Source organism: Colossoma macropomum, unplaced genomic scaffold, assembly GCF_904425465.1.
Source record: "Colossoma macropomum unplaced genomic scaffold, Colossoma_macropomum, whole genome shotgun sequence".
Taxonomy (NCBI): domain Eukaryota; kingdom Metazoa; phylum Chordata; class Actinopteri; order Characiformes; family Serrasalmidae; genus Colossoma; species Colossoma macropomum.
In genome coordinates, this window is record NW_023494789.1 from 22,985,089 (window position 1) to 22,997,374 (window position 12,286).

The window sequence follows — 12,286 nt, forward strand, 5'->3', positions numbered from 1 at the left end:
CATTAATACAGCTGAATCATTGCTTCAAATCGCTGCATTGTGACACATTTTTATATCCTCACTACAATACACTAATTACTAAACTGTGAACATCATTCCTGTAGACGTGTGTGGGTTGTGCGCTTGCTGTCAGACCACATTCTGTGGAAATGTTAAATTCTGTGTTCCAGAACTCAGATAAGAGTGTGTGCAGGTAGAGAAACCAGATATTTACCATGTGACACACACACACACACACACACACACACACCTCATTCTGCATGTAGCTACTTCACCTGTGTGACAGCGCCACCCACTGTTAATACAGAGTCTGTACAGCTTATCAATAAGCAGTGAGAAGATCTCAAACACTCTCAGATCAGTAACGTTACTGCTCCACTGGAATTCATACATGCTAGTTAGGCTATCTGACTGATATCATGCTAGTCAGGCTATCATAATATCGGTCAGATATCAGTCAATGTATGAAACAGCCCCAAACACAAGTCACTGTTTTTATGTTAACCGAATAAGCCGTTCATTAACACTACACTACAGACAATATCAATTAATGATAATAAGCCCTTTGCCTGCCAGACAAGGATCTGTGCCTGCTGGAAGAACACTGTATGGGTCACTGCTCTGAGACGAGATCCACCAGTCAGACAGGAACTATCGAACTCAGATCGAGCTTCATCAAAGAGAAAAAGGTAAAATAAAAAAAATGTAAGATATGGGATTTTTGTTTTTTTAAGTAGGTCAAAAGTTATTATCATTTAGTCTCTTGATGTTACATTTTGCTGCTTATCATAAATTATGCAAGACACATTTTGAATTTGAATTAACCGGTTTTTCCATTAACCAGTTATTCAGTTTAATCTGCTCAGTCAGGGAGAAAAAGCAGAACTATTAATGACCGTGGAGGAAACAGCAAAGAATAAAAATCCTCCTTGGAAAATTAATAAAACTCCTTAGTTTAAGTAAGTTACAATTACCATGTCAACAAGAGAAGTGTAAGATTACTGTAAGATTAAGAAATCTATTTTATTTTTAAATGCACATTGAAAATAGAAAAGCTACTACCAACTTAAGTAATCTTTCATTTTTTTGAAAAATAAAAATGAATCTTAAATTTTCATAAGTAAGAAGTTTGGATTAAAACATTACATTTTTGTTATTATTTCTTTCTTAATACTGTTTGTGTGTCCGGCTCCTGATCATTAATAATGAGTACAGGAACTGCAGACTTCGCTCTAAATCTGCGTCGACCACAGTGCTCGGACAGCTGACAGGAAGGAAACTCTGCTGCTGCTGTATATGTCTGTGAGGTCATTTCCTGTCCAAAAAAAACCTGAATTAGTCAGGAAGTGGCTTCTCTGACTCTCAGCCTCACTTGGCTGGGCTGATATCCTCAACATGAGTTTATACTTTCCAAACAATCACTTTACGAGTTGGTACTGTAGAATTTAAATTTCAAAATGAAATATGAACATCAACACAAAGCATAGACACATACATTACACAAATCCTGCCTCTGTCTCAGTCACTTCTCTCAATCACACTATCATTATTATTAAGACTAAAAGAAAGGCTAAAGTAAGTCTTAAAGCAGTCAATCTCTTTTTGCAGCACCAGTCTCACAGAATTGTAGTTGTGAATGTGTTGTTCGCTGCTAGTAATTTTGTGATGGTCCATACCAAATGAGTGAAGTCAACAACAGAGCAGGCTTTCCTCTTCTTCCAGCAGCTCATAAGTGCTGAACTGTCTGAATAATCTGCCTGTTTAACATCTAACTCTTTACAGATGTTTATATAATTTCTGTAGCTCAAGCTGCTGCTAAATAACAGCAGCGCAATAAAATAACAAAACAGCAAAATAATGCGTTTGATTTTGGTGCACAGATCGCAGAGCTTATTGTTGGCCAAGTATCAGCATCTTATTGGTTCAATTCGAAATGTCAAACGAAAGAAACAGAAAGCAAGCTTTGCTCTGATTGTGACACACATAGACGTTGAGCATCTCTATTTTCTTTTTTTTATTTTCATGGTGGCAAATGTGAGAGTAATAGAGCGATTGTGTCCCAGCAAATTTTACATTTTTTTAAATAAACAAACACATACAACCTCACAAAAACAAATGAACTGTTCACAGTTAAGAAAATAAATTTGGCATTTTACTTACCTTAGTACTTTTACATGTGTCCAATATTTATTCCAATAAATACAAACTCGCAACAGATCGACTAATCTAAGATATGTATGTTTAACAATTCAGTATTCTAGTACTCCTAGAGCTGCTGTTTCTGCTCCAGCGTTGCTATTCCCCACACCTCCTCCATCTCTCACACACACTCTCACACACTGGTGGGTCAGTGCGTTGCCCCTCAGGGCAGGTCAGGCCTAATTTCAGCAGAGTGGCCTTAATAAGAAACAGCCCTACAGGCTTTTCACCAGTAAGACACAGCAGAGCTCCTGAGGATATATAGTTATATAAAGAATCATATTTATATTTTTTTTTTGTATAGATAGATGTTGGCACCACTGACTTTTTCCTGTTTGTTTTGATGTCAAATAAACTACAAAAACATCCAAAAAAGTGTGTCCTCTGAGGGTTGAAAGGAAATTACACAATTTTCACAATTCCAGAGCAGTCTAATGTGAAATGCTACATTCTGGAATCAGAATTGTTCACAGTGGTGGTGATAGGAACCAGACGTCCACCTCTAAAGGGTCCCTCACAGAAGGTTAATGCATGAAATGGTTATAAATACACTGCCTGATGTCTGAGACACTGTTTTATGATAGTTTATAGAAGATTTTATCTTAAAACGTAATACATTCCTAGTGGAGGGGTACATGCAGGACACTGTGAGGCAAAATAGACCCCAAAGAAAACTTATTCTTATAAAGAATGGCTATTTGCACAGAAAACAGTGTGGTTCCTCTGTGGTTCCTATCACCACCACTTTAAAGATATCATTAAGTCTCTGTACAATGAAGCAACAGACTGATAAAAACGGTGTACAGAAGTGAAGAGAGAAGAAAGCAGGTGTTGCTTAAATGTGTGGTACCTATGCACATTCACATCAAAAAGCATAGCTGCTAATTACAAAAAAAATTTTTAATTATGTCTATAATGTTCACTCATTACTTTCATTACTATTTTTTTAAACCACTAGTTGATTGGTAATAATTAATTGACTTGTAGCCTTTAATGTCCACAGTAAAACATGGCTGGGGGAGTGGAGGCTGTGTGAAAGCTGGTTTACAGGCCTGCTGGTCAGCGAAGCTATGAAATAGTGACTGAATTTGCCTCATTCAGGTCATGGTTCAAGTGACAGAACACCCATTTAACCCCGTTCCTCTAGTAAAGAGTGAAGGTCCTCCACAGGCCATGCACACACACACAGGCATTACATCATTCTTGGTCGTTCTCTATTTTCCCTCCATTATTCATCTTTGGCATTTTTGCAGGAATCTGACTAGCTTGTGTGTGCGTGTGTGTGTGTGTGTGTGTGTGTGTGTGTGTGTGCGTGCGCATGTTTTTTTAGTAATCCCTTTGGCTCGAGCCCAAAGGCTCATAACACCTGAAGAACTTCCATCTGCTCACATTAATGTGCTGAGGCTGCCTTTCTGTCTTGTACTTATTCTACATGAAGGGTTTCATTTCAAAATAGATTATAGACTTTAAAGAATTTTCTATTTTTTTTAATAATATATGTTGTTGGTTGTAAGTTTTACACATACGAGAAATATCATTAATATGATTAATATTCGTTTTATTAGATAAATAAAAATAAACTTAGTCTTTTCAATAATTGGCTATATTAAAAATTGTTACGAATGGATATACAGCGTTTTGGAATCACACACAGTGTCTAACTGTTAAAGGGCCCATATCAGGGAAAATCAAAGCGACCTAAATAAAGGTTTGATGTACTGTGTAAAAACTGCTACAAACAAGCTTCAAAACTCCCCACTCCTAACTAACTGCAAAAACAGCACAGACAGCCAGAAGAAAGCTAATTTACATACATCAGTGTCAAAGGCACAGTAACAAAACCAACTAGTTTAATTGTTAGGGATAAAGAGTGGTTGGAAACTGACCTTGTAAAAATGAATTATGTGTGTTTTTGGTTCATAAACCCACACAAAAAAAACTAAAGAAGAAAAGTGCAGCATAAGGACCCTTTAACCATTTATTATGTTTTCTGTGTGTGTGTGTGTGTGTGTGTGTGTGTGGGAGAGGGGGACTAGGGGAGTTTTTTAATCAGATCCAACTGTGAGAGCTCCTGCTTGCACGAGAAAAATCTGCGCTGTGGAAAAAGGGAAACCCTGTAGTCTGATATCACAGGCAGCGCTGACACACTCCTGCTCTTTCACACACACACACACACACACACACGCACACACACACACATCTCACCGGTTCTAATCACATACACAGATGAACGGAGCCTGGCTGACTCTGAATTGCACTGAGAAAGCAATGTTGTTGAAACTAAATTATTCAAATGAGTATATCAGTTCAATGAAACATGTCACATCAACTTCAATTAGGTCAATTAAATGAAGTACTTACTTATAAGTTTATATAACATTTAATGTAACTTTTAAGAAACTTTTTTTCAGTGTGTCCCAGTGAGATCACAGATCACCCACAGACTGCAAGGAACACACAGTGAGGAGCAGCCCAATGCCACTGAAAACCCACACCACCCTACACAAACCCCCCCCAACCGTCCCCACCAAAGGGACAAATGCACTGAGTGTCCAGTTTATTAGGCCCACCTACTTTTTATTTAAGCTCAGTGGCCATTTTAACAGAAACATCCATCCTACAGGTACACCCTGTCACCCCATGATTTATCAGTTCCCCTCTTCTCAACCACATCCATCACTGAAAATGTACCACAAATACTGACCATATATAATATGGGTGGTGAACTCCTGGTACTAACATCTCTCTCTATCTAATCTCATCTGATCATACAGTCGCAGGCAAAAATTTGGCCCCCCGGGTGATATTCTGTGTTGTTGTTGATAAATAAGTAAATAAGTGAATACATCCTCTACAGAGCACACGTCTGCACAATTACTTTTTCTTTGCTGAATTTAACATATTGGTAAAAAAAAAAAAACACATAATGTGACCTGTGCAAAAGTTATGGCACTTTTATTTTAAGTTTTATGCCTTTTTGAAAAATAAACTGACATTTGCCAATTGCTCAAAATTGTAAGTCGACAGCGAGACATATATTCGCTTACATCTGACATTTCTATGTGACTCGAAAGCATCTCCAGTGACATTGTGATCAGAATTTTTGACTGGAGGAAGAGAACCACACACATTTACCACCTCAGTCTCTCTGTGTCTGTTGTCAGACAAAAGTATTGTTCACGTAAATGTATGGGCTGTTACACACATTTAGATCAGTGATTTATCTTCTAAATAAACGGTAGAGGACACGAAAAACAAGCTTGCAGCTGATTAAGGCAGCCCTTCAACACAGTCAAGGACGCATTGAGATGCTAAAGCATTCCCCTACAAATGTTATGGTCACACGTGTCCTTGACCGCCTCTGAAAGTGGTCTGAGTGATGGGATCACCACGCATCTCCCATTTACAATGCCGTCCATGTGATCAGATCACCCAGGAAGCAATGTTCATGGAAGGTGTGAATGGGGCTGCTGATATCGTAGAGGCAAGGTTGTGTATGTGGTGCTGGTACGAGTGTATCAGGCACAGCGATGTTGCTGGTGTCATAGATCTGAGCAGACGAACTCTCAAATGAATGTAATTTTTATATATGGGGCCATGAAATCTGATCAGTAATTACATAAAGCCATTCCATTTATAGTCCCTTGCAAGTCATGCATGCCATCATAGTCTAATTCTGACAATAAAAGCCCCCCACAGGACACACTAAAGTGACACAAAAACTCTGCAAGAGAGTCAGCAATCTACATGTTTATGTCCTAATCTGTCTCGAACAGTCCAGGAAATATCAGCCTGGACCAGATGATTTAATCATGCTAGGCTTAGCTTGATTAAGACCTCAGTCTAGAGCTGGGCAATATGGCCAAAAATGTTATCACGATAAACAAAATTTATATTGTTCGATATCGATACATATCGCGATAAATGTTAAATCATTATTTCTTTCAAGTTTGAAGGCTGATTTTTGCTCCTGGGTGGTTAATTGCTGTTTTAAACTATCCTTTATGGTTGGAACGCGACAAACACTCACCAAACAGTGGAACATTTCACAAATCTGTCATGGGAGAGTGGGAGAGAGTGTCTGGTGAGCTGTTTTTACCAGCTGGAAAAGCACGGCTATTTTGTAATAGCCATAATTTAAGAAAGAAAACTGGTGACGAGCGCTCGGCTACCCCGCTACAAATGACATCACAGTATTCAGACACCAGCTAGCGACGACTGGATATTCAATTGTAGTAGTTTAAGGGGTGAACTGCAAAATATCAACACCAGACAAACAGAGTCCTCCTTTTAGGTACGTTTAAACTGAAAGCGGTGCTTTTGTGTCGTGTTTGATCTACAGTATCATCAATTCTCCGTGTTTTGGAGTGACAGAGCGCTGCTTCAAGTTAGCCAGCTGCTAAAAACAGCTAGCCTGGAAAGATAGCGCTCTCCTCCTCTTCAACGCCTCACAGCTTCCTCAGTTTACTTTCGTTTAAATCGGAGCTGTAATTTATATGAACCCACTTCTCTCTTTCACTTTCGTTGCTTGGGAATGCACTAATATTAAAATATGACTGCCCGAGCGCTGCAACAGCGCTTTAGTTGTGAGGATTGTGATTTAACGCTGCTAAAGCTCGTTAGGATGTACAGAAAGAGGTGAGTTCACTGTAGGACAGTACAGTTACACCACTGACCTCGTCACTCACACTCGGTCACAGGAGAACAGGTCGCCTGTCGCTCCGCTCAAACAGGAACGTATAACTCCGCGTTTCAGCCGTTGCTAAAGACTCATCTTACTCGTGGCCCCCTCCCTCACTAATCATGTAGAATAACTCAGAAGTGCGCCCTCTCCTGGCGACAGCACAGTAGTCGCTTTCCTTGCAGTAGAAAACGCCAAGGCTTTCGCTGAACATGGAAGTGTGAGAATGGTGTATTATATCGAACATTTATCGAACATGTCGTATCGCTCTATCGAGGAAAAGTTATATCACGATAATTATCGTTATCGTTTTATCGCCCAGCCCTACCTCAGTCAGACCACATCAATCAAACCATGATCACATCATAGACTAGCAGTCTTGGTTAGAATAACATCATACCACTGGTAAACATATGTTTATGCATTTTCAGCCTGGCTGACTAAATTCATGCTGTATAAATGTAAAGAGTGACTAAACCTTCTTGATGCAGAGCTGCTGTGTTTACTCCACGAGGGAGAGAAACCTCTAGCCTGTTTTGTCTTGATAAGATCAAAACACGCAGAAAAACTAGAAAAGTGTTCTTTCTCCCCCCGATACTGCTGTCTGGGGGGATAAAAATGTTTCTCAACACTGATGTTCTGAAAAAGCTCTTTCATGATGAAATGTACACCAAAGTAATGCCCTCCCTCAGAGAGCTCTCTTCTATTCTTCCATGCAGCCCTTCCTCATGACTCACCAGCCACAACCTTCACCTATGCCAAAACTACATCATACAACCAGAGAGTGAGAGAAACAGAGGGAGAGAGTGAGAGACAGACAGAGCTGGCCGTAGACTTCACAGACTGATTGTAGGTTACAGACCCGTTGCTGTGACCTCTTTTAAACAGCACCCTTTCAGATGTTATTTAGTTCATTACACTTTTCTCACTCAAGTAAAACAGAGCAGAAGAAAATCGGCACTCATCACAGCAAACCAGCCAAAGATAAATACCCAACACCCAGAACTGTTCAAATAAACCGTGGAGAAACTGCATCAGCTATATGTTTAAATCTTCAGACGTAAACAGCTTTTAGATCTCTAGCTGTAATATTCAATTAGACCACACCTCAGCTGAAATGTCCTGGTTAAAAACAGGTGCAAGTACAATTATGACATGCACCGTTTGCTGGCCAATGTGCATATTATGTCTATTAATATTTTAAGGTCAAGCAAAGTATATGTTTTAGTAAATACTTACACATGGCTACTGCTTCCTGCCTTAGCACTTTAGCAGTGACTGTAAACATGACAGCGCCAATGGTACTAACAGAAACCGCATACCGCGTATTATTGGATTCTGATCTCAGTTTCACCAGCCAGCACTTTACCACCTTAAGAACATCAACAAGATCAGAGATGTTCTGACTAAAGCATACCAGGAGAAGCTCATCCACGCCTTTATTTCTAGCAGGACTGATCACTGTAATGGTCTCCTAATTGGACTCCCAAAAAAACAAATGTATTAATGGTGCAGGAGCAATGTATTTATCTGATCTGCTGCAGTGAAATGAGCCGAGCAGAACTCTCAGATCATTAGGAGCTAGTCAGTTAGCTCTGCCAAAGGTAAAGACTGAACTGAGAAGCAGCGGTTAGCTACTATGCTGCTCTTAAATGGTCCAAGTTGACAGAGAGCATTAGAAGAGCCCCGACACTGGACACTTTTAAACATGAGCTCAAAACATTGCTGTTTGAGCAGTTTTTAGCTCAGTTTGAAAGTGTAGTGTTAATATTATGGTTAAAGGTGCAGTTACGGCAATATATTAAATCCCTAAAATGGACATTAATCCCAAAGAGCAGAACACACAAAGACATATTTTCAAAAAATACAAATACCAGAAACCTACAACTGAGGCCTTGTAATTAATTATACAAGTTGTCGCTGTCGGTTTTAACGTCTGGCTCACATGCGGCTGGGCTTATTATGTTAGCATGGTTTTGTCTTAGACCATTACAGGCCAACATTGAGATGGGTAAAGTTAGCCTACAGTTTGTCAGTGGTAGCAAACTAAGGCCTCTTTTCCACTGTCGAGCCAAATGGTTCTCAGGGCCGTACTGGGCTGCTCCATACTGGTCCGAACTTGTGAGACCGGTTACGGTTTCTTCTCCATCTGTTGTGCTCCTAAATCAGAACCAGGATATACTGAAGAAAAATTCACAAACGAGTGGCTATCGGCTAACAGGCTAATAGTTACTCACACACCACCCATAGATATAAATACAAGCTTTCCGTCTGTCACTCCAACTCCAGCCTCTCTCAGTGTGCTCTCATTTTCTTTGTCTTCTAAACGGGTGGTTTTTGAGCCTCAGTTACTGAAACAGCCTGTACTGCGGTGGGTTTTATCTGTAGCCAGCTAACTACACTAGCATTAACGTCACCCAGGAGGGCACAGCTCAAAGCACCACAGAACAATGTAATTTTTATCTATCTATCACTTCAACACCAGACATGTGAATTTGTGATCTCAGACATGAGTCTTTATCCACTAAACAGGTGTTTTTAATCATTGGTTCACTGTTCTGAGATGAGCAGCGCTGGCAGCATTCTAGCTAATCTAATGCTAAACAGCTAGTCTCTTCTGTTCAGCAGTTTAACAATTCTAATTTAACAATTAGAAATTGGTGTTAGAGTTCTGACATATTGAATAGTAGATTTAAATTAGTGCACTGCTTTGATTTATTGGACATCTATGTGAGTGAAGTGAATTTATTTGTTTTCAGGTTTGAAATAACGCAGCAAAATGATTTTTACGTGTTCCTCGTTGAACCATGTCCATGTAGAAAAGTCACTGCAATGGTTACCCTCCATGCTCTGAACCGTTCAGCCCTTCAGTGGAAAAAAGGCCTAAATGTTGGCCCAGTATCCGTCAATGTTAGCATAGTAAGTCTTAACCCATTTTATGAATGTGTTTATCGAAAGTTAGCACACTTCACTTAAACCAACTTTTGGTCAATGCTAACATATGTAATGTCATCCACAGTTTCACAGTGAGTGTGTTTACATGCACTTAATCCGATCATTACTGAATTACAGCAGTTATCTGATTTCTTAGATCGGATTAAGGTCTAGAAATCTGACTAGGTCATCTGATGCAGAGAGCTGGACTTGAGCTCAGCAATGGGGTTTTTCAGTGCATGTAAACTCTCACTCTGACTTCTTTCGTTTCTCTCAGTCTGCACGTGTGAAAACAGAGTGCTGTCCCGAAAACAGCAAGCAGTTATTAACACAGCACCTGCAAGACGCTACACAACACTTTTGGAGTGACACTGAAACCGACTACATAATTGAAAAAATGAAGGATTTAAATGTTTATTCTAATATAGATTATATATATTCATATTTACCGCTAAATAATTTAATATTTTTAAAAAAACGTTTTACGTTACATTTACATTGCATCTTATTCTGTGAGTTTATTGGCTGGCTGTAAAGAAGAAATCCGATAACCTGATTCATGTAGACCTGGAGTTTCCCCGTTATCTGATTACTCGAGCATGAAAACACACTGAACCAGTTACTGACACAATCTAATTTTCTGCAGTTATCAGATTATTAAGTGCAGTCAGCGTTAATAAATTCGGGATAAGCCTGCTGTTTGTCAGTGCTTCTGCCATGTTAATGTCTCATTGTGGAATCTGTCTGACACGCAGCTGGACAGACTGGCTCAGCCCCACATTCTGTACAGCCGGAGCCTTCGACTGGCTGATGGCTTTGTCTTGGTCACGGCTCAGTACTAACTTTCTCATGGTCACAGCTCAGCACCTTGCACAGAGCTGAGACATCTTCTCCAGCCAAACTCAACCAGAGTCAATACTCAGATCTGACAAATTAAAATGACAAGCTTGAAAAAATGAAACGCCCCCTTCGCCACTTTGGTGAGCATACCATCTTGAATACAACCATGATACTGCCAATATTATGTACAGGTAACACTGCCGTTAAGCATTTCCTGCTCTGTTTTTTTCATAGTGCACTACTGAAGCTTTAGCAGAGTTCGGACCATTGTGACCAGCTTTAGACAGAAAGGCATACAGGTGACCTTCTTGATGCAGAGCTGTTGTGTTTACTCTGGGAGGGTGCTGAGCTGTCCAGCTTATTTACTACATCTCCAGTTTCGGTAGCTGTTCCATGAGAACCCAATTCCATCCAAACTGTTTTCAGTTACTCTACACAAATGAACTAACATGGCTCTAAGACAAAAAGCAACAACAAACAAAAACCTACTGTGTCCATCCGTGCTGGGTGACTTCCGTCCGGCGTGATTTGGTGAGGCGCACCTCGTTGTGATTGGAGTATGATGATGATTCTCCTGACCTTTACCCTCAGTTGCCTTGGTGACACTGATCTCGGGCCGACGCGACCCGTCACCTGGGCTGGGTGGCTCGTTCCTCCTGAATGTAGTCTCTGGGAGTTTGGAGCTGGCGTGCGGGACCACGGTGGATGGTGTCCGGGAGATCGGGGCGATGGTCTCCAGCGTCTTGCTGAATGTGACGGAGTGTTTCTGCGTCTCTGGCGTCTTGCTGTGGCCCAGAGCCTCGGGCCTCTTCAGGCCAAAACGGGCGATTCCAGCACTGAGGAAGGGAGGTAGGATTATGCTTAAATAAAAGCTCAACTTAGCTCTTACTCCATTCAATGTGATTAATTTTGGATGATTTAGAATTATATTTACAAACAGACCAATGTAACTTGAGGAGCTACTTACACTGTAGTAGAATACAGACAATAAAAAAAAAATTATGACAGCAACTATTACAGAATAACAGTTGCTAACTTCATTATCTCATCATTAACTCCAGATAAGAAAACAGTATTACACAAACATCCTAACTAGACTAAACCTCCTAAATACTGTCATAACTTTAGGATAAACGCTGACAGTGTCTTAACTTCTGTTTACCGTCCATTTATATCGTTTTTAGGCAGCTGTGTCAGGCAGCGTAGTTCACTACTAGCATAATGACGCCACATTTATTTACACTGTTAAACCCTGCTTGCATTTGTGAGATGTTTTTCTTTTCTAATTCTGCGTTTTAAAAATCTCAGACACTGCAGACTCGACCTCCACCGTCCCCTCATGTTACTTTTGTGTGTTAATGTTGATGAGAAAATATTACAGTGATGGTGGTGAATAATAAGGAGACAGAGCTGAACGTGTGTTTGTTTATTAGGAGGAATAACGTTAGCGCACTCGGCTAAAGTGTTTGGGAAATGGAGACTGAAACTGGAGAGTGAAGACGCTCCAATAAACAGCAGGGGGCGCTCTCACAGTATTCACAACTTACAGTTTATCACACTTTCGTTTTGTTTTGAGCTTTTTTACACCAGTAACCAGGGTAACAGTAGCTGTTGCTCACATTTTAACATTAT

General features: G+C 40.1%; 1 protein-coding gene across 2 annotated transcripts in view; it reads right to left on the reverse strand.

Moving 5' to 3' along the window:
* The window catches only part of sept9b (septin 9b), a 96,363-nt gene that overhangs the window by 57,438 nt on the left and 26,639 nt on the right, over positions 1-12,286 (reverse strand). For both annotated transcript variants that reach the window (XM_036570583.1, XM_036570582.1), the window contains exon 3: positions 11,144-11,490. In XM_036570583.1, coding sequence (XP_036426476.1) covers positions 11,144-11,490 — 347 coding nt within the window. The remainder of the gene's footprint in view (positions 1-11,143; positions 11,491-12,286) is intronic.